Source organism: Sturnira hondurensis, unplaced genomic scaffold (assembly GCF_014824575.4).
Source record: "Sturnira hondurensis isolate 20B ecotype Veracruz unplaced genomic scaffold, ASM1482457v3 Scaffold0005279, whole genome shotgun sequence".
Lineage (NCBI taxonomy): Eukaryota > Metazoa > Chordata > Mammalia > Chiroptera > Phyllostomidae > Sturnira > Sturnira hondurensis.
Window position 1 is genome coordinate 9,611,620 of NW_028077910.1, and position 22,807 is coordinate 9,634,426.

General features: G+C 36.4%; 1 protein-coding gene and 1 pseudogene across 4 annotated transcripts in view; one reads left to right on the forward strand and one right to left on the reverse strand.

Annotated features, from left to right (window-relative positions):
• Nucleotides 1-22,807, forward strand: part of ZBBX (zinc finger B-box domain containing) — a 99,822-nt gene that overhangs the window by 64,534 nt on the left and 12,481 nt on the right. For 2 of the 4 annotated variants that reach the window (XM_037046604.1, XM_037046605.1), the window contains exons 11-17: nt 6,590-6,699; nt 7,259-7,359; nt 8,521-8,600; nt 10,597-10,733; nt 15,138-15,448; nt 18,819-18,972; nt 19,986-20,102. In XM_037046604.1, the coding sequence (XP_036902499.1) occupies nt 6,590-6,699; nt 7,259-7,359; nt 8,521-8,600; nt 10,597-10,733; nt 15,138-15,448; nt 18,819-18,972; nt 19,986-20,102 (1,010 nt within the window). The remainder of the gene's footprint in view (nt 1-6,589; nt 6,700-7,258; nt 7,360-8,520; nt 8,601-10,596; nt 10,734-15,137; nt 15,449-18,818; nt 18,973-19,985; nt 20,103-22,807) is intronic. The other 2 variants (XM_037046606.1, XM_037046607.1) reach the window with 2 other exon arrangements.
• LOC118987486 (ATP synthase F(0) complex subunit B1, mitochondrial-like) lies at nt 1,373-2,251 on the reverse strand (annotated as a pseudogene).

Consider the following 22,807-nt stretch of genomic DNA (forward strand, 5'->3'; position numbering starts at 1 on the left):
AGGAGCACAGACATTCAGGACAGAGTGTTCTGCTCCTGGTCCCCTAAAGGTCATGTCCTATTTCATGCAAAATATGTTCGTCTCATCTCAATAGCCCTAAAATTCTTAACTCATTCTAGAACCAAAAGTCTAAACTCCACATTCTTATCTACATACCATCTAAATCAGATATGGGTAAGACTGAATATATAATTCATTCAGAGGCAAACTGTTTTCTGTCAACCTGCAAAATCAAACACATGTGCTTCCAAATACAGTGGTGAGAGAGACAAAGGCTAGCTATTCCCATTCTAAAAGGGAGAAACAGGAAAGAAGAAACAGGTCCTGAGCTACTCTGCAACCCCAGAGGACAAATTCTATCATATCTCAAATCTTGAGAATTATCCCCTTGGTGGATACTCTGCCCTCCAGACCCACTGGGGTGGAGGTCCCACCTTCTAGATGTACTAGAGCAGGGATCCAGCCTTCTGGAACCACTGTGGCAGAAGTCCTGCCCCTGTCGCTTTGCTGGACAGAGATTGAGCCCCGACATCTCTGTGTGGCTCTGTCCTCTGGCTCTGGGTGGCCTCATTCCTATGGTGGCTCTGTGTTAGTTCACATGCCTATGACTTTCCAGTGCTAGAATCTGGTGCCTCCTCTATTCTAGGGTCATGGGGATGGCCTTGTCCTTACAGTTTCCCTGGACATTGCTCTCTGCAGCAACCGGGAGCTCTCTTGTTCTCTGGGAGGGATACTCCTGACGATTTCTGAATTCCCTTTGGGGTCATTCTTCTATTGTATTGGACAGTAGGTCATAGCTTCTGTTTAGATGGCTGACTGATCTCCCTGTCAGATGATCCTTTGCTCCTATACTTCCTGTTCTCTCCTGCATAGGCTCTTTCATTCTTTTCAATACCAGTAGGCTGAGAATGTTCCAAAACTTTAAGTTTTGCTTTTCTTTTGATTAATAATTTTCTTTAAGTAATTTCTCTCTTTTCACATTTTATTATGAGCATACATGAGAAACCAGGACTCTTCTTTAACACTGCTTAGAAATTGCCTCAGCCATAGAAGCAATTTCTTTTCTTTTCAACTGCCACTTTATTATAAGGTGGTAGAACTAATTACAAAATTTAATTATAACTTGGTAGTCTTTAGTCAGGTACCAACTTCTGTTAAAAGCAGACTGCGCATTCAAAAGTGATCATGGAACAGTAAGAAGCATAAGAAACATTTTTTTGGCCAATAGATTGTTTTAGTTTTGTCACTAGAAGAAACTCATTCTCTTCATTTTTAGGTGGAGTAACCTGCGCTACAGTACAGACAGCTTTGGCCACAGCCCAGTTTCCATGCAGCAAAGTGTTTGTAGTCGTGGCAATCTGTGTAGATTCATTTACAAAACTGCCTGTGCTTGAGCCTTCACTGAGAGCAGTTTTAGATCTGCAATGTACTTGGCGATGGTCTCCTTTCTCTGCCGTCCAGAGATGCTCTGCACCTGGGGTTTCTTCACCCATTTTATCATGTGCTCTTGCTCCTTCCAGCACATCACATTCTGCACAGAGAGATGACAGTATATGTTATCCTTTACCTCCTTGTGCATTCTCTGCAGCCATTCCCAGTAAGTAACCTCCAAGACCATCACAGTGTTATTCCTCTAGACATCAAACAGGTAATGGGACTTTTGAACCAGTGCCTGCTAGGACTTCTCCAGATCAGTTGCATTCTGGATGATTCTTATGGCAACTTGTTTTACTTCTTCCAACTGGGCAATTTTTTTTGCTTATTGAGTTTATCAGTAAAGTACCCAACTGAGGCACCATAGTTTTTTGTTACATAGATAAACAACCTTATTGTTGACATGGCAGAGATGGCCTCTGGACTGACCACATAGATTTCCTTGGCTAGAAAATATAGCATAAGCCCAATTCTGAGCACATAGGGTTCTGTTAAACTGGTTTTAGGATAAGGGAACTGGAAGAATTTCTAGGGATCAGTCTGACAAAATTTCCTTCATATTCAGGAGAGAAGGTACAGGGGTGATTCTTGGTTGCCCAAAGTGAAAGACCCCTGTTGCCTGCAATACTTCTGGACCAAGGATGGCTGTGTTCTTGAGGGAGGGGGAAGCAATGGTGGCAGCAGAAGGTACCACTTGAGACAGAATGCTCAGCAAGAGTCCGCTTGGCAGTCTTGGTGTCCCAGTGACCTGGATGAGACAGTCTGTCAGGGACAGGAGCAAGATGGTTGCTCCCATACATGTGATTCCAATACTCATGAATTCTACCTTTCATAAAACCCTAGGACAGAAAACACAATTCAGCCAAGTTCTTTGCCAGTTTATTAACATTGATGGTCTTTCTTCCATTGTCTGATAACATGTTTCTCATTTCCATCTGATACCTCAAAATGACATTTACCATCCAAATTCCTACTAACATTCTGTTCAAGATTCCTTAGGCATTCTCTGAGAAGACTGTTTTTTTCTATAGCTCTCTTCTTTTCTTTCTGAGCCCTCACCAGAATTGTCTTTAAAGTTCCATTTAGAGCAATGTAGCCTTCTTCTAGCATGGGTTTCAAACCTTTTCTACCCATTACTCAGTTTCAAAATTTGTTCCTCATTTTTAAAGAGTATTTGTCACAGCAGCACTCTGCTTCTGATACCAATTGTTGCCTTTGTCCACTGAGATGTTGTGTAACAGAATACTGCAGAAAGGATGGCTTATAAACAACAAACCTCTATTTCTTAGAGTTGTGAAGATCAGGAACTCCGAGATCAAGATTCGGAGTCTGATGACAGTGTGCTTTCTGATTCATAGGTGGTTGTCTTTTCACTGTCCTCATATGGCAGACTCTGCCCAAATGACCAAATCACCCCAAAGTCCCCACCTCCTAATATAATCACATTCGGTGTTAGGATTTCAACCTTTGAATTTTAGGGGGACACAAATATTCACATCATATGAATTGATAAATATTTTAGGGAGGTACTTTGAGATGATGCAGATTGAGCACGGGCCTGTGATCCTGTGGTTCGCAGGCCCACGCTCAATCCACTGAGCTACACCAGCCAGAGCCTCTGGGTTTTTATTAATGCCTGAAATCAAGGGTTTACCGTAGTACCAAACAGCATAATTCCAACACCTTGACATTTGCTCATGCTTCCCCCTTGTAGTCAGCTCTTCTTCCCTGGACTATGGCAACCATTGGTCGGTTTTCATTCTTATACATTTGCCTTTTTCTGACTGTTGTTTAAATGAAATCATGCAACGTGTAGCCTTTGTGTCCTTCATTTAGCAAAATGCATTTAAGATTCAGACATATTCTTGAGTGAATCAAAATCTATTCCTCTTTATTGTGGAGTATTATTTCATCACTGGGTTATAAAGTTCATCTGTGTAGATGTTGAAATATATCCTGGTGTGCCCTGATTGGCTTGGCTCAGTGGATTGGGCATCATACTGCAAACTGATTGGGCATCATACTGCAACCTGCACATGGCTAAGTTGCACTTCAGGTCCCCAGTTGGGAATATGAGAGAGGCAAACAATGGATTCTTTCTCCTCCCCTTACCCTCCCTTTAAAAATAAATAAATACAATCTTTTTTTTAAAGAAAAATATCCTGATTTCTGGTTTTTTTTTTTTGTAATTATGGCTAAATAGGTTATAAATACCTGCATACAGGGTTTTGTTTGAATATAGGTTTTTAATTTCCTGGGTAAATATCTGAGACTGGATTGGCTAAGTTGTATGATGAGTGTATGTTTGTCTTTCTGAGAAATAGCCAAATTGTCTTCCGTAAGACTGCATAGTTGTGCATTCCTTCCTACAGCCCAGGAGTGTCCTAGTGGCTTTCTATTCTTGCCAGTGCCTTGGTATTTTCAGGTTCTTTTTCTTTTGATGGTCACTTTATTAGGATTGTAGTTGTATCACATTGTGGTTTTTGGCAGCATTTTATGTTCATTCATATCTTATTTTGGATGAGAGTAGCTACTGTTTAAGTTTTATATGTCTCTCTTTTACGAGACCTGTAACAGTTTTTCAGGTGTGAAACTCAGTGATATGTACCTTGCTTCCTTTCAGTTTAAGAATTATTACCTAAAAGTAACATGAAATTCTCTTATCTTTTATGGTAGTTGTTCATTGATGCCTTTCATACTGAATTTGTTGTTCAATAAAAGAAGCACAATTTTGTTTTTAGATGACCACCATCATTTGTGCTTGGACACATGCAAAAACCTTTAATCTTGGGTACATGAAGTCCTAAACTATGCTAAATACTGAGTACTGGTAAATTTTCTTATTAGAAAATAATGGTTAGTGAACATATTTGCTATAGTCTTATTTCCAGTTAATATTTTAAAACAGTGATCATTTCTTTTGAGTTAATTCTTTATGTCTTAATTTCAGATGTTAGTATAGGGCAACCCATTTGTAATTTACAAGTTTGTGATTATAAATTGCTTTCAACATTTCTGATGCTGTGCTTCTGAAGAGTTTCCCATGTTGATAATGATGATCATGGTTAAGACTTTATCTTTGCCTGTCATTATCATGTTTCATAACAGGTTTATGAATATACACTCCATTGCATTTTGTTTTTTGTATTTCTTTTATGATTTGAATAACTTTTTTGTATTTTATGTGCAACCAATATAGAAGTGTTGACAGATCTTTCTGTATCTTACTGTCTCCAGTAGATCTTTAAAATTCTAGTAAAGTTTCATGAAATGAAGCATATGATTTGAACTTAGAGTATTTAAAGAGTGGATATTAGCAATTAGCCGGTTTTCCCATTCAAATTCCCCTAGTCTTTTTAGTACATTTAATTATCAATTCCAGTTGACTATCAGAAGTACGCAGGGCAAGTTTTTCAAATACTGATTCCTTTACCTAATCCCAGATGAATCTTGAAATCAGTGTTTTAAAGGATGCACATGACACTGCATTTAAAAATGATCTTCCTTGATGATTGTGGGTCAAAAATTCACAGAATACCTTTAGCACCACTCATCACGCATTTCCTCAAATGAGTTGGTCAATGTTCAATTTAAATTTTAGGTAATGGTATTTTAAAATGCCCTCTATACTTATCCTTTATTTATGCAGCTTGATCTTTTAACAGGCATGGGTGCCGGGGGTTCAATACCCACAATAGACTTAGTTTATTAACTAACTGGCTATTTGTTCATTGGCCAATCACTTAAATTTTCTTGGCCTACATTGTCTCATCTGGAAAATATTGAGTTTATAACAAACAATCCATAGGGGTTCTTAGCTCCTGTACTTTACTACCTTGACTCTGTCAGTCTTTGGTTCAAGTCTTTACTCATAATATCAGATGTTTTCACTTCATGAAGAAGTGTTTGGATAGTAATGTACTTATATGAATCTATGATTAAATTTTAATGCAGTACATCTATGTCAAATTGGAAAGATTTCTGATGGCCAGGCACCAATTTGTCTTTGATCTTTACCCTTCAATATCTTTATCACTTAATTAAATTATGGATGTAAAATGATATGCTCATCAAATTTGTCAAGATGCAAAGCTGAATGAGGTAAATATTTTAGAGTGTTCTGATATATACATATCCTGTACTGGGAAAATGAACATAACTGTAGATTGCCAGGAAACTATCAGCGTCTTACGCCTTTGCAGATGGAGACAAAGGCAGTATATAGAGTGATGATTACAGATATGGGCTTGGGGGGGGGGCAGATGCTTTGGGTTCAAACTCTTCTGCATTTATTATCGGAATGATTTTGAACAAGTTGGTCTGTCTTTTTGTGCCTTGATGTCTTCATCTACAAAATTAAAATGATACTAGTGTCTATTTAATGTATATACTGAGATTAAGTGCCCCAAATTAGAACCGAGCCTGATGCATGCCAAGTTATATATCAATTTTATGTATCAATATTATGAAGAAGGCCCTGACCTTTTTATGGGGACTGGATTAGATTGTGTGGTCTACAAGAGCTGCAGCTACTTTTATCCTTGGTTTAAAAGGAAACAGCTTCCCATAATATGGGAATGACCTCTGAAACCAGATGCACACTCTTGACCTCTGAGAATCCCTGTGCTTCAATCCCTTCAACATGAAATGGGTCACATCAAACCTCATTATTAATTGGGTGACAGATGCCACAGTCAGAGCATTTCATATTCATATCATGGGACTCTTCTGGCTTGATGGAAACTTACAAAAATGTCTTCAGGTTTTCTTAAACTTATCAACAGAATGCCAAAGCTGTAAGACACAGCACACATTCATAAATTTGCTTGTTCAATAGTGTAATATGTTTAATGGGCTTCCTGTGCCTTTTACAAGAACACTGGCTTCTATTAGAATTTCACTTTTCATCCTAAACAAAAAACAGTGGGATATGCAATTAAAAATGTTATATGATGTTAATTTAATTTACAAAATTATTTTAGTAGATTAAGGTTCTCTTGTGCAATCATACTTTTCTTCTGTGAATTTGAGGTACAGCTGTGATTTCATTATTAGTTTTGTAGACTCACTCCTTGGTGAAATAAATCAAAATTTTGTCTGGGAAGTTTTAGATAATGTATTTTAGTCTCTCAATTCCTTCCTTCTTGTTTTGTAGAACTCCACCGGAGCAACTTCAGAACATGCTACCAGATACGTTCATACCTCAGTGTGCACCCACTGTTGAGGCACAGCTTTCTCAGACTGAAAGTGATGACGACGGTGATGGTCAGTTCAGTCTAGATTAGAGATTTTCACATTTATTATTTCAAATTACGTACTCTAAACATTAATCAGCATCCGCTATTGTTTTTCTTTACTGTATCATTCTCCACTGGACTAGGTACCCTTTATCTCCCAATCAAAACACATACTTTCTTCCCATTTTCTAGATTTATTTTGCTTGATTTAAATAGTTTCATTTAAAAATTGAATGTTAAGAAAATGTATATTGAGTGTGGGCCTGCGAACCAGATGATCGCGGTTCGATTCCCAGTCAGGGCACATGCCTGGGTTGCAGGCCAGTTCCCAGCAGGGAACTCATGAGAGGCAACCATACATTGATGTTTCTTTCCTTCTCTCCTTCCCTTCCTCTCTAAAAATAAGTAAATAAAGTATTTTAAAAAATGTGTATTTTGCTTCAACTAGAGACATTGACAACATTTATATATTTGTGTGCATGCACAAGAGAATATACTTTAAAAAATTGGCTGTGTTATTTAAAGATAGGAAATGATCAGGTAAAGTATATTCTTTGATGACATTATTTTCTAATCTTATTTCCTAGCTGAGGAGACCATGCTACAGTGCCCAGTACTTTTTATGCCTGTAGAAGAAGTCAGAGTAGAGAGACCTGAAACATCTGTAAAAATAGTCGAGCTGGATGAGGTAAGTGCATAATGACCACTCATGTTACTTAACAAACAACAATTTCATAACATATAGTTACAACTACACTTTATTTGCAATAAGCTTTCTTTCATAATTCAACATAATTTAATTGGAAATTTGTAAATATTTGAATTTAAACATGCTGATAGTAATAAGAGTATTATTTTAGTTTGATAGTAAATTTCTGTATTGATAATGTGCCATTCTTTGGAAGCATGTAGTATTGGAGATGAGAAGATGTTTTATTCTTTTAACTTATGTATACAAATGTGGTTTATTGCTTGTTTATTTAGTTTTTTATGTTATCAGGCTTTTAAACACAGATTAGTATGCTATCTAATAAAATATGTATACATTTAGTTTTTTTGAATGTCATTAATATTATTTCCTGTTTAAAGGAAAAATAGTGTGAGTATTTTAGAATTTAGTATAATAATTACATGAATACAAACCTCTGGAAGACAACAAGTAGGATCAGCTAAAGCTAGATCTAGTTAGAGCTAGAGCTTCGGGCTGGAAGTTTAAGTTGTGACCGACTCAGTACATTTCTGACTTTCCAGTCACCTAGTAGTTGAATACGCCACTTATCCTCAGCATTTATATTACTGTGATTGTCAAAGAAAAGTCCTAGAAAGCAGGATGTACCTCTTTCATAGAACTTTCTTCCTTAGCTTACTAGCCCCTGATGTGTGTGTGCACGTGTGTGTGCATGTGCACCTACCAACATTTTTATTTCTCTTCTGGACAAATGTTAGCTATTGAGCAAAATAGATCTGCACACACATGCATATATGCGTGTGTGGACTTGTTACTAATTCTTTATGTATATGGTAAGCTTGTAACATGCTGGCCAGAGAACTAAAATCCTCTCAGTCAGTAATCTGCTGGGCACTTTGTAGTTACGAAATGAAACATAAGTTGTTACTGTTGGTTCTGAGTGTGAGAGTAACGATAAAATGAGTGACAGAGCAAATGCCCTCAACCAATATCTGCTGAACTTGTTGGTTCTTCTAGAAACTCATGGTCTATGTCATGTAGTCAGAGAGCTCATGACATTATTTATTGAAGAAACTTCTCTAAATATTACTGAAAGTTAGCTGCTTAATATACAGCATATTTATTGAATATACTAATATTACACAACATGCATTTAAGAAGACTTATGAAGAGGAATTTGAAGAACGAGGAAACATCATGCCTTACAAAGTTGAATTAGCTGTTGCAGACAGTCGACAAAGGTAAGGCCTTTCTGACTCACCTTTAAGGCTTATTAAAAACCCACTGAAAATCAAGTCTTTTTAAATGAGCAATTTATAATGTAAAAAACAAATAACTTTATGTCAGAGTGTATTTCACTAAAGTTGTGTTTAAATTTGGGTGCAATATTGCTGGTATTTGTCATCATCCAGCAATTTGAAATGTGTCCACAATGATATATTTATACACTTACCTAACATCTGGATTATTTAATACATGATTATGAATTTAGTAATTGTTATTGTTTGAAATTGATGACCAAGGCTGATATATTTCATATGATATGAAATGTTCAGTGTTTTGAAGATAACTGATTTTTTTCTCACTTTAATTTGCTATGAACCCTAAATAAAATAGGTATTACTAAGGATTAGTTTCAGAGTTCAAAAGCTCCCAAATTATAGATTACTTCCTTAGTAGATTTTCCTGTGTAATTAACAAATTAAGTATAATGGTTCACTTGCAAATTTTGTAGAATTTTGTCATTTCCAAATGGAAAATAACATCTAGCTGTGTTTGTTCGTAATGTTAAAAATTACTTTAAGTCCCCTTCACTGTTGAAACTTTAGCTAGGATTTCAGATGTTTTGACTACAAAGTATTAAATTGGTTAAACAGCAACATAAAGTTTCTACTAAGTAACCCCTATGCCAATTCTTTGCTTATATGTTCAGGTCAGTTTAGGCCCCCGTTGGTATTTTGGAACAGCAATGGTCTTTTGTGATGCACTCGGACCTGCAAAGCCCCACGATTAAACACATAGACTCAGATATCTAGCCACAAAAGTACTTTTGATATTTGACATTTTGTCAGCAAGTAGCAGACAACCTTCTGTTCATAAATAAGAGGTGTTTATCCACTACTATATCCCTAAGGAAATGAATGGCACTTCTGCTCTTTAATTTGATTGTTTTATATATCTTATTACAAATTTTTGCTCTGATCTTCACAAATGGTGTTAGAGAAGTCAGAAAAAGCTACTGATCATGGTTTGGCTATAGCTGTGCATCTTGAGTTTGTAAGTGCCCTTGGAACTTATTTTTTAAGAAAAATAATGAAGGTGGCAATACAAGAAGACCTTTTTGTAAGCATAATCCATGAGCTTTTATGATGGTACTGTATAGAGCTTACACAAATATCAGGCATTATTCAATATATTACTCAATTAATAGAAAATGTTAAATTGTAACAATGCTTATATATAGTAATCATCATTAAAAATAGAACAAATGCCACATATGTCATTTAAATTCTTATAGTTTATTGATGAACAACTAAAAGTTTATTTAAGTATAAAACTTTGATTTTATGGAAGGAGACTTGACTTGGGGTGGTAAGCCCAATAAATTATACAAAAGATGTATTATAGAATTTTATACCCCAAACCTATATAATTTTTTAAAATACTTTATTTATTTATCTTTAGAGGGGAAGTGAAGGAGAGAAATATCAATGTATGGCTGCCTCCCGTGAGTGCCCTGCTGGGAACTGGCCTGCAACCCAGGCATGTGCCCTGACTGGGAATTGAACCACGATTGTGTGGTTCCCAGGCCCGCGCTCAATCCACTGAGCTACACCAGCCAGGGCCCAAACCTATATAATTTTATTAATCAATGTTACCCCAATAAATTGTATCAAAACCCTAGCTTTAATCAGATTTCAATGAGCTTGAAAGATAACTCTCCATCACTTGAAGAAAGAATATAAAGAACAAAACTTATTCCAGAATACTTTTAAAAGAAATGTTAAAATTTTGTAATTAAATCAGTGTTCACCCAGTTCCCTATTTCTTTTAAATCCGTAACACTGTTTAGTTACTTAGGGTTTACAATGTGTCCCACAGCAAGGCTAAAACACAGCGTGAATGTCCCCGTTCCCTTAAGGTTTTATTATATTTGTGTTAATCAGCTGGGGCTCTTTACTTTTTTAACATTATTTCTCTCAACTCTATTCTTTTGCTTGTCCGTAAACATGAAAGCTGCAGATTTCATGATTATCAGAATGCTTTTCTGTATGAAAAGGACATCCTTCAGCATCATGTTTTTACAAAGGGAAAAACAGACTTTTTGCATCTTTATCTAACCAACAGCTCCTATTGTGAAGATAACTCAAAAGGTAACTTTTTTCCTTGAGTAATATTATTAGCAGTAAATGTTGTTAATTTAATAAAACAAATTGACATTGCAGTATATAAAAGCTTTGCCTATTTTATTATTCATTTTAAACCCAGAAAATTTAGTACTCAGTAGAAAATTGGTTGAAAATATACCCAAATTGGAGCTTAGGACTTTAGAGGACTCTCAGTCTAGTCCAGAAGGTATTTTTTAACTTACATGGAGCATGGTGTTTCAGTTACTTATGGGAAAAGGCTGAATATAAATGTTTATTGAGTGTTACTTTAAAGATACTTAATTTATGTAAATAGACTTTTAGAGCAGTTTTAGGTTCACAGCAAAATTGAGCAGGAAGTATAGTGTTCCCACATACCCTTTGCCGCCACAAACTCACAGCTTCTCCCACTATCAACATCTCCAGCCAGAGTAGTACATTGTCAGTCAACAAGCATGCACTGATGCATTGTTGCCACTGTATATCCAGAGTTTGCATTCGGGTTCAGTCTTGGTTGCACACTCCATGGGTATACTGAGATGTATCCAGCATTACAGCTTCATACAAAATGGTTTTACTGCTCTGAAAATCCTTTGTGTTTTGCCTTCTCAGACCTCCTTTCTTCCTAAACCCTGGCTACCATTGATATTTGTACTGTCTTCACAGTTTTGCCCTTTTCCAGAATGTCATAGAGCTGGAATCATGAAAATGTACCCTTCAAATTGGTGCCTTTCCCTTAGTGATATGCATTTAAAGGTGTTTCCATGTTTTATTAGGGCTTGATAGCTCATTTATTTTAGTGCTGAAATTCCATTGTCTGAATTTAGTACAATTTATTTACACTTGTATGTTCACATATTGAAAGCCATCTTGGTTATTTCCAAGTTTTGGCAATTATGAATAAAGCTGTTATAAATATCTGTATGTATTTTTTTGTTTGGACCTACATTTTCTCCTCGTTTGGGTAATATCAAGAAGTGTGATTGTTGGATCATATGTTGTACTTATTTGGTTGTGTAAGAATTCACCAAACTGTCTTCCAAAATGGTTGTGCCATGTTGCATTCCCACCAGCAATGAATGACAGTTTCTATTCTCCATGTTCTTGTCAGCACCTGATGGTGCTGGAATTTCAGATTTTTGCCCATCTAATAATTGTGTTGTGGTAATTCATTGTTGTTTTTAGTTGTAATTCCCTAGAGGTTTATGATATTGGACTTCTTTTCATACACTTATTTTCCATGAATATATTTTCTTATTCATTTTTAGAGGAAGGCAGGGAGAAAAAGAGAGAGAGAAACATTGTGTGGTTGGCCCTTGTGCGCCCTCTACTGGGGACCTGACCCACACACAACCCAGGCATGTGCCCTGACAGGGAATTGAACTAGTGACCTTTGGTTAGCAGGCTGGTTCTCAATCCACTGAGCCACACCAGCCAGGGCCAATCTTCTTTGATGAGGTGTCTGTCAAGGTTCTCGGCCCATTTTTTAGTTGGGTTGTCAGAATGACTGAAGAACTAGCCATTCTTACTGTTGAGATTTAAGGGTTCTTTCCTATATTTTGGATAACAGTACTTTACCAGATATGTATTTTGCAAATATTTTCTCCACATCTGTCTGTAGCTTGACTCTGTATTTTTTGACAGTGCCTTTTATAGAACAGACATTCTTAATTTTAATAAAGTCCTGCTTATCAGTTATTTCTTTCATGGATTCTGCCTTCTGTGTTGTGTTCAAAAAGATCATTGTGATACTCAGTATGACCTACATTTTCTCCACTGTTCTAAGAGTTTTATAGTTTTTCATTTTATGTTTAGGTTTATCCTTCATTTTGAGTTAATTTCTGTGAAGGGTGTAGGGTCTGTGTCCAGATTATTTTGGGGGGCATGTGGCGGTCCAGTTATTCCATCAATATTTGTTGAAAAGGTGATTTTTTTCCACCAGTGTATTGCCTTGGTTCTTTGGTCAAAGATGGGCTGACTATATTTATGTGGGTCTATTTATAGATTCCCTGTTCTGTTTCATTGGTCTATTTTTTATGTTTTTGTTAATATCACATTGTCTTTATTAGTAGTCATATAGTAATTCTTGAAGTTATATTAAGTGTAAATTTTCTGACTTTGTCTTTCTCCTTCAATGTTGTGTTGGCTATTTTGGGTCTTTTGCCTCTCAATATAATCTTTAGAGTAAATTAATCAATATATACAAAATAGTTTGCTGAGATTTTGATTGGGAGTGCATGGTGTCTATAGGTTAATTTGGGAAAAACTCACATCTTGATGATATTGAAGTTTCCTAACCATGAACATGGACTGTATATTTATTTAGTTCTTCAATTTCTTTAATCAGAGATTTCTAGCTTTCTCATAGTTTGTACATAGTTTATTAGATTTAGGCTGAAGTATTTCATTTGTTTGTGTGCTAATGCAAATGGTATTACATTAACTTCAAATTCCACTTGTTCGTGTTGGTGTGTAGGAAAGTGATTGACTTTTGTATGTTGACCGTGTATCCTGCAACTTTGCAATAATCACTGCGTTTCTCGATTCTTTTGGATTTTGTACATGAACAATCCTATCCTATACGGACAATTTCTTTCTGCAATCTGTATACCTTCTACTTCGTTTTCTTGTTTTATTGATTAGCTAGAGTTTCTAGCTCAATCTTTAAAAAGGAGGGGTAGGAGGGGAAAACTTAGCCTTTTTCTTCATTGTAGGAGTAGAGCTCCTTGTTTCTCATTATTATGTATGATGTGAAGTATAGTTTTTTTGGTAGTCTTTATCAGGTTGAGGGATTTCCCTTTATTTCTAGTTTGCTTAGAGTTTTTTTATTAATCATAAATGTGTGTTAGATTTTTTTGTGCATTTTCTGTATTGAGTGATATGATCCTTGGATTTTTCTTCCTCTCCATGATGTGATGAATTAAATTGATTTATGAATGTTAAACCAAGATATCTAATTTTTATGACTTAAGAGGGCTTCTAATAAATAGGTTAAATTAAATAAAGCCTCTACTTTCTGTATCACATGTTAAACATTAATAAATGGCTATTTGGTCTCCTTTTCAGAAAAAGGTTCTAATAATGGAATTTTGCCACCTTGAAAAAATAATGTAGAGGTTAGCTGTAGACATTTACACGTAACAAACGGCAGGCGTTTCTGTCAAACAACAATCAAATGATTTCTATTTAAGTTTAGAAGGAAAGTACAGCATTATTGTGGAAGTTTTATTAAACTGAATAGCTTTTATAAAGTTTTTCTTATTAAAGCGTTTCTATGACTCCCAAGTTATTGCATTTCTCAGAATGTTTGTACAGTTTAAGAGGCGATAGTTGTTGGAAGCGAACCTTGTAAATACCGCATGCAGTTGCCCAGCTGTGTCAGCATCTGGCTGCTGCAGGTCCTCTGGCCTGCAGGGTAGAAGTCACATCACTGGAGACTGTTGTGGTCATGGCCTCTGCTGTTTTACACAGTATGCTTATAGAGATAAGGTGTTTATATTGGAAAGAGAATAAGGGGTAATCGGATAAAGCTGTATTAAATCTGGAAAATGGTATAAATATTTTTTACTTAAAATGAAAGCAATACAGTGCAAAAATTGTTCAGTGCTTTTGACTCTTCAGAAAATCTAGACCAATGTTTCACAGTCTGGGTTGCACATTATAATCACCGAGATAGTTGGCAGAGGGAAAGGGAACAAACACACAGGAGACAAGAGAGTGCTTGACCCGACTCCCAGTGTCTGACTCAGTTGTTCTGGGGTCAGGCCCACACACTGACAATTTTAGAGAGTCCATCCTGATGAATCCATTGTGCAGCCAGATTGAAACCAATGACCTAAACCAAGTGATATATTAAAAGCCGACATGATGGGGTGTTGACTAATAATAAAATCTTGCTGATTTTATTCCAGAGGCAGGTGTCCCAGCTTAAACATTCCACGTGCCCCTAACTTCTGCTGTTTTACCCGCAGACCTTCCTCTGCCGTCTCCTTATCACTAGCATGCTAAGGAAAAAAGGTTAAGTGTAGGCGTAAGATTGCCTCTGCATTACTTCTCTTAAATTGCTCTCATGCAACTTGAGTGAGAGAGGAGGTAGGAAAGTAGGAATTAAACCATGGGCCGAATAAAAATTTGCATCAATTTCAAGATTTCATTAAAAAATGAAATCTTGCTTACGCCCAGCAGTCTCTAGCTCATTAAGGTTTGAATGCCTAAGTAAATCATGATTATCATTTATGAACAAAAACTGCATAATCATAATTTAATACTGGGAACTCAGTATAAAAATGTTAATAAAATAGTGTTTAATGATACAGGTTTACACCACAGAGCATTTGGGTTAGGACCAGATTATTCCATTTATTTGTTTAAATGTATTTATTTAACTTTTATAAATGTGTGTTTTGACAGCAGGAACTTCAAATACAAAATTAGATAAAGATGTCGACCCTGATGTGTATTCTCCTGCTGTTGAAAAATTAGGGGAAAGCAGCTGCTTTAAAAGACATTTCAAAGGGAAAAGTATAAACGATGTGGAAAGTAATCAGAAGTTGGATAATTCCTGCATGTCATTTGAGAACAAGGATTCTTTGCCAAGTGTAGCTTTAGAAACACCTTCCATTGAGGAGAAATTATCGCAAGATGTCGAAGAATCATTGGAATTTAGCAATCTTCCTGAGAGGCCAGACTGTGAAGATTCAAAAACTATGGAGTCCCCACTGGTAAATTTCTACTATGTTTATTATATTAAAAATTGTATAGGAAACATCATGAGAAAATTTTATATTCACACAATGTTTTCTTAAATGTTACTTACTGAAGTTAAAATGTGCTACTATATATAATCGTGAGGTAGTTGAAGTTTGAGTTATATGGGAAAGTTTGTTAATGACTTACAGGACAGATTCTAATATGGTAAATGCCATTTTAATAAGTGGTTTCTATAACAAATAACACGTTAAGGCCCACCTGATTCACCATAGTAAGAGTGCTGTTACATTTCTAAATGGCAGTGTTATTATGGAAAATTTAGTATAATGAATCCTTTCTAGTTTTTTCACTGTATAGTATCTGGTTAAAATGAAAAAAAGGCATATATGTAGATAGAATCAGTTTTTGTGGATTGATGTAAGTATAGGATTTAAAGGAACATGGCTAATAAAGAAATAAGGGTGAAGTTTTTGTTTCTTAGGGAAAAAGGTAAACTAGCTCATTATTGCATTATTGCCAAATTTTAAAACTACATATAAATAGCTATTCTACATACTGAAAATCTTAACTAATCGTGTTATTGATAATAAACTCTTGGGTAATTGAGCAAGACAAATGTTAAATTCTTTGGAAATTGGGAAGTTAAACATTTGAACAATCCTTTAAACTCATGTGAAGTGAATCTCCACGGCGCCTAAATTGCAAGTGGTACCAAAAATCAGACTGAATATTGAGCTGGTGCAGCTTCTGCTTGGGGATTGGATTTCTGTGCCCACTTTGTGACAGGCCTTGCTTCTTTCGAAGTGTGAAATTGGAACTGAGACCTAGGCAGAACCTTAGATCCCGAATAGTCTGCTAGTCTCTGAAGGACTTCACCAGGAGACATATTCACAGATGCAAGAATATGAAAGGAAACTGATTTCTGTGGGGATCTGGGCCAGGTCAGTAAGATATCTAATTTGAAAAATAGATGTCTTGAGTGTTCTTTCAGTTATCATAGGTTGAGAGTTTGAGTATACATTTCCTGCTTGGAATCGCCAAGCCATGAAATTAGCATTAATGTTAACCTATGTCTGTCTTTTGATGCCCTGAATGTATCTCACAAAACTAAATTCCAGTTCCTTCTGGGAAGACATACCCACAGCTTAGATAATAATAGATGCCCCCAAATAAACCCTCACTGCAGATGAGCTGTTCTCTCCCGTCTCTCGGTGAAGAAAACAGTTGATCATAGATTGAACTGCAGTCAGAACAAACAAAACCTCTAATTTTCTAGTTTCCCCAGGGCATTATGAAGAGGGCTAGGTGACCCCTGCACATGCAGTGTGTTGCGTTGTAGGAGAAGAAACCTGAGCAAAGAAAACACCATTTTTTTTTTCTACTGGGCATAGGCCTGCCTGACCTTTGTCCTAGGGGGAGACATCATCTTCTGTAACCTAATTAAAGGCATTTGGTAAAACTCACAGGTACATAAACTGTGGTAATTCATATCCTAGTAGGAAGTAATATGGTAAGTGAAATAAATAAAATAGAACTACTTTTATTAACATGGATATATCTCAAAATATGATGTTAAAATTGAAATGTAAAATGATACTTAGAGTTTGATAGCATTTTTGGAAACATTTACAATGTTTATAACTTTTTATGTATACACTCAAATGTGATAATAGTCAGAAATATCATTGGAATAGGGCATATCAACTATAGTGAAATACAATTAGTTAGATTTATAAAGATGAATATCTATTTTTGGTTTAGGAATCGGAAACAAATCTTTCAAATTACTGATATTAAATTGTGTGATCAAATTGAATCATGTGTTGTTTGTATCAGTATATTTAAAGCATTTCATAATTTAGAGTGAAATGTTAAAAAGCTACTAATCATATTTTGATCACTCATGCTACTCTCGTAAAAGAAGGGTAAACGAGTCCGTCATAGAACACAATGCTTTAGAAGTACTATGCTTTCTTTTCATCCCTACTGACGGCACACAGTTTGTGTGCTCCTCCTGCCCTCGTAGAAGCCATTCCCTGAGCAGAAACTACTTTAACATCTGTTGTGTTCTTGTGGAAAATTCAAGAGTGAGCAATAGGAGTAATTTTTAGCAATGACATTAATTGACTTCCAAGTGAAGCGTAAGAGTTCATTTTGCCCCGGGTTTTCAGAAACTGAGTTCTTCACAAAGGAGAAAGCTCCTATGGAATTAAGTACTAACAAGCAGCAGTGAGGTAGGGTTGAGGGCCTGGAAGAACATGGTCTACTCAGGGGCTCTTGGTTCCGGTTCCAAAACAATCAATGTCTACTTTGTGAGTTTGGAAAGAACAACAGACCCGCTCTCATTGTTCTTACTTGTCAACCAAGGCTTGTAAACCCATCCAGATTTGCAATTGCCTAATCCAAATACGAACTCCACTGGGGCTGAAGGGGTTCTGTGGATTGGGTTTTCAGTGTCTGGGGGAACCAGTGGAGATGGGTTAGAGTGGACTTGGACTTGTCTCTGAGGGAGATAATTTATTGGTCACTAACTTGATTTTGTAACATTTTACCATTGTATGGTTTATACACTTTAAACAGAGTTATAATAGTTCTCTTTGCCTTGGTTATGTCCTTGAATAGACTGCACCGAGGCATTCGTTAGGCCCATTATGGAGCTTTTCAACACCGATCGCCACTCTGGCACATTGTAGCCCGTCTGGAGCTCTCACTTCCGAACCATGAATCACCTCCTACTAGAGTCCTGTAGTTTTTAATGGCATTACAGTCTTCCCTAGGATGAAAAGATATCAGCAAATGAATCATACAGTGGTGGAGTAAGCCTAGGCATCAAATGAAATAGGCCTATATTCAAAACGTAGGTCAGCTGGTTTCCAACCATATAAACTCCTCTAATCCTGCCTCCGTGTCCTACTTGCTTCATGATGAATATTTTGTTAATTTGGACTCTGTCTATGACCGTGATCTGATCAAATCTATTCCCTTTGATATTTTACTTTCATTTTTGAAATTATTTTATGTACCGAAAAAAGTACTAGTTTGAAAACACAGCGTCTGACAGGGATTCAGTTTTCCAGATAATGTATGCACAAAGACATTGAGGAAAGAAAATGAAGGGAAGGAGAAAGAAAAACTTTGTTTCATGAACTCTGACGTTCCTTGGATGGATAGCAACTTCCATATTATTATGTAATTGTGGTTTATACATTTCTGAAAACCTACCATATATAAATATTACTATTCATGTCTCCACTATTAGAACGTAAACTTGATGAGGGCAGAATCCATGCTAAGAACACAGTAGGTGCTCAATAAATGAATGTGCTGTTTTGTGCTGAGAAGTAAAATAAACTTAATTTTGTTGAATATTTTGTTTCCTAGTCATTACGAGAAATAGCCTGCAGAAGTAAACCTATAACTGAACAATATCAAGGACTTGAAAGATTCTTTGTTTCTGACAAAAATGAAAGACTAAACTTACTTCCTTCTCATAACTTAGAACACGGCGATTCCAGCATCAGGACTACAATTGCAGGTAAATTCAGTCATCAGATGGCCTGTGGACCAACCTAACAACTTTCTGACATGATTTTTTAAAACAGTCCATCCTTAATTTAGGAAATACTGGGTGATTCTGTCCAACAAATAAAATCTCATTCTTCTCTAGCTGAAGTTATTAGCACTGTGTCAGTTGCCACCAGCTGGTATTGAAGGCAGCTCTCAGAATGACAGACAGCGTGACTATAATAACAACATTGGGCAGAGTTTATTTTTAGCATTTGGAAATGTGGCCCACTCTAAACTGTAAAATAAAAATTCTTAGGCTCAATTGATTAACTATTAAGCATTGTATGATGATTCTTAAATGCCATCTTAAAAGAAAATCCCCAAAATCTCAGGATCTGTGAGATTTCTGAAACATATCTGTAACTTCCTTTTGAAATGAGATTTTGGTGTCACGTGTATTCTTAGGTTTCTTTTTTAAAATATTTTATTTATTTATTTTTTTAGAGAGAGGAGAAGAGAAGGAGAAAGAGTGAGAGAGAAACATCAATGTGTGGTTGCCTCTCACGTGTCCCCTACAGGGGACCTGACCCGCAACCCAGGCCTGTGCCCTGATTGGGAATCAAACCAGCAACCTTTTGTTTCACAGGCCCGTGCTCAATCCACTGAGCTACACCAGCCAGGGCTTAGGTTTCTTATGTGTAAATGTGTTTACTCACATACAAACTATTATACTTTATGTTATATTGTTAACTATTTAAATTATTTCTTTCTATTTGAACATGTGTGCAGTATCTTTGTAATTTAGAGTTTATTTTTCTTGTTTTAAGCTATGTGAAGCTAATGGTTTTTATTGTGTAATTATGAGATTTTTGTCTTTCATAATATATACCAAACTGTCATAAATGTTCCTTATTTAGCTAAATAATATTCACTAAGACAATATGATTTGATTAATTAATAAACTCTATAATAAGTCAATAAAGCGACAAGGATTTTTTCCATTTTAAAATTTATGTAATTGTACCATTTTTTCTGTCTGAGGAGACAGACACTGGATCCCAGAGCACAGTGTGAGCGCGTGTGCCGACAGCGCGGTCGCCCTGGGTGTGGTGCCGAGTGCCGAGGGCTCTCCAACCAGCAGGGCCCGGCAGGGGACAGGTAAGGTGGACTGAAGACCACAGTGACGAACTGGCACCTCACTTTATTAGTTTGACTTCACCAGCTTACTGGCCACCTGAAAATTAAGTTTTGCATTTTTAGTTTAAACTTAGTCATTTTAACGTACTGTGCTCTACTTTTCTTCCCAAATGACAACAACAGCAACAACAAAAAACACTGGAAACAAAAGAAAAAAACCAACCCTAGAGTAGCCATTATTCCTGTCAAACCTGAGTTACAGTCTTAGTTATTTTCTGTAGCAATGAATTAGAGCACAGTGTTTTTAAAATGTAGTTCAGGATATGGTGCATATTTTGAACAATCCTTATCTGCTCAGTTCCATTACACTGAGAGAAAAAGTATGTATTTATACTAAGGTTTGCATACCCTCTACTTGGTTCATATGCAGATCAGATAATGGCTTAATCTAAGCGTACTGCCGGTAGGCATGGGTGAGACACCTCCATTCTAAACCTAAGGCTGAGTGTGTTAATGCTGAGATCTTGATTTCGTTCATTTACTCCATTCTCTAACCAAAATAATTGCAATTTTTTTCTATAGGATAACTCTTTGACATGTTGAATGTTCATTGTAATATTTTCCTAGTAAGTATATACATCATTATTGTTATCCAATAATACCTACTAAAGTAGGTTTCTTTTATGCTGAATTTGACATGAGTTTGCAGTAGATGAATGATGAATTAAGGCGATGCAACACAGATGTGTTGAGTACATTAACACTGTGCTGGGCTGGGGGCTGGGGGAGGATGCATAAGTAATATTCCCAGATGGGTTTAGGAGGAACACTTGAAAAGGTAGCTATTTGCTTTTGTTTGAAGGCCAACTTCATGCCATAAATTTAATTACATATGGCTTGTACAGATGTGTAAGATTTATATGTCTCTCTTGCCCTAAATCCTATGATTAAAGCTCTTTGGCTAGAAAATATATTTTTCATATACATTTATGTTGTGAAACTGTCAGAGATGAAATTTTCTTTAATGGAAAACTGTCTGTTTAAGGTAATGTTTTTGGCTCTATTGTTAATACCAACACTTATATCAGAGTTGAAATCAGCATCAAAGTTTTGGCTGCTTCCTTCTAAGGCAGTCAAAAGTATTGTTTTAAGTCACTGTATAATGTTGAAAACAAATTCACGTGCATGCTGTGAGAAATTTGTTACTTAAGACAAATCTTTATACACAAGTAGCCCAATGCCTTTAATTATCCATTTGGAATGGTCAGTTTCAATCAATAATTTAATATAAACTCCATTTGTGAGAGCACATACTTTAGGTTAGGCAATGCCAGACACTGGTGATAAAAATAAACCCTCCCTAGTGAATGTGTTTCTGGTCAAGAGGCGTAGGTAAACACAGCTCGCCTCCTTGCACAGCCACAACAAAACATTATAACTAGACTACAAAATAAATATCACCCAGAATCGTCATAAAATTGAGCTGTTTGGAAGTCCAACAACCAAGAAATTAAAGAAGTTGCATTCATCCAGACTGTTAGGAGGGGCAGGGAAGCGGCGACATGTGGAGAGGTACAGAGGCACAAAAGTGTGGAGAAGCAGAAAGGGGGTCACACAACCGAGTATGGTGGATGAAAATTGGGAGGGATACCTCGGAGTGACGGACCCTAGCCCCACCCCAGACCAACCAGTCCAATGTTCTAGTTCCAGGAAGATAAATCCCCATGACGTTTGGCTGTAAAAACTAGTAGGTACTGGGGTAGTAGAAGAAACTTTAAGATTCTCAGGAGTCTCCTCTTAAAGAACCCCCAACCGACCTATGCAGACTCACTCCCCTGGGCTCCAGCACCGGGCAGCAGCTGGAAGGGCACCAGTGGCACGCGTGGAGAAATTGAAGTGTCTGGCATCAGGGCAATAGCCCGAGGACAGCTTCCTCCAGAGGCCAGGCAGTGTTATTGTCCCCTTTGTGAGTCGTCCCCCATACAGAGCCACAGAGAAGTGACGTAATATCTGAGATTCCATCATCCTGGTTCACGTGGGTTGCCCACCCTGGCGATTATCAGCACAAGTCTGATCATCTCTGGTGTATTTTTATTTATTTATTTTCTCAACTGGTATCAATTAACCTCAAATACTGTGGCAACCAGATGTTGTTATAAGAGTTCATCAAGTATCTGTACTCTTCTGAATTTTCTGAAGGACGTCAACATTATGTGAAAATTTTCTCACCTTGTATTTGTCTGTTGTCGTAAGTCTAATTGTTGCTAACCATATCTTTTTGTTTTATTAATTAAAGTTCTAAATCCCTTTACATTTTACTTAACTGAGACCTAGCACAATACAGATAGAAGGGTATGGTTTTCTCCTTGGACCTAGAACTTTTGATTTATTCAGGCAAATTGTTGTTACCCTCACTGACTGGAGTTTCTATTCCTGTTCCTACCACTGCTTTATTATGCAGGAATGGCAAATTTGTTTTTCTAGATGGCTATGAATAACATATTGATTCTTTACATATTATAGGTAAAAGGGGAAATTATTTCCACATTCTTGTCATTAAAATAGTTAAAATAGTTCTTAGGGATATTTACATTTATTTTTCTTAAAACATAAGCACATTTTTGTCAGTTATTTTTCTTCAGAATTGTCCCTGAACACAAACAGACACAAAAGGTCAGGATCTTATTTTAATTTATTCATAATTTTATTGCAACAAAATTGTTTTC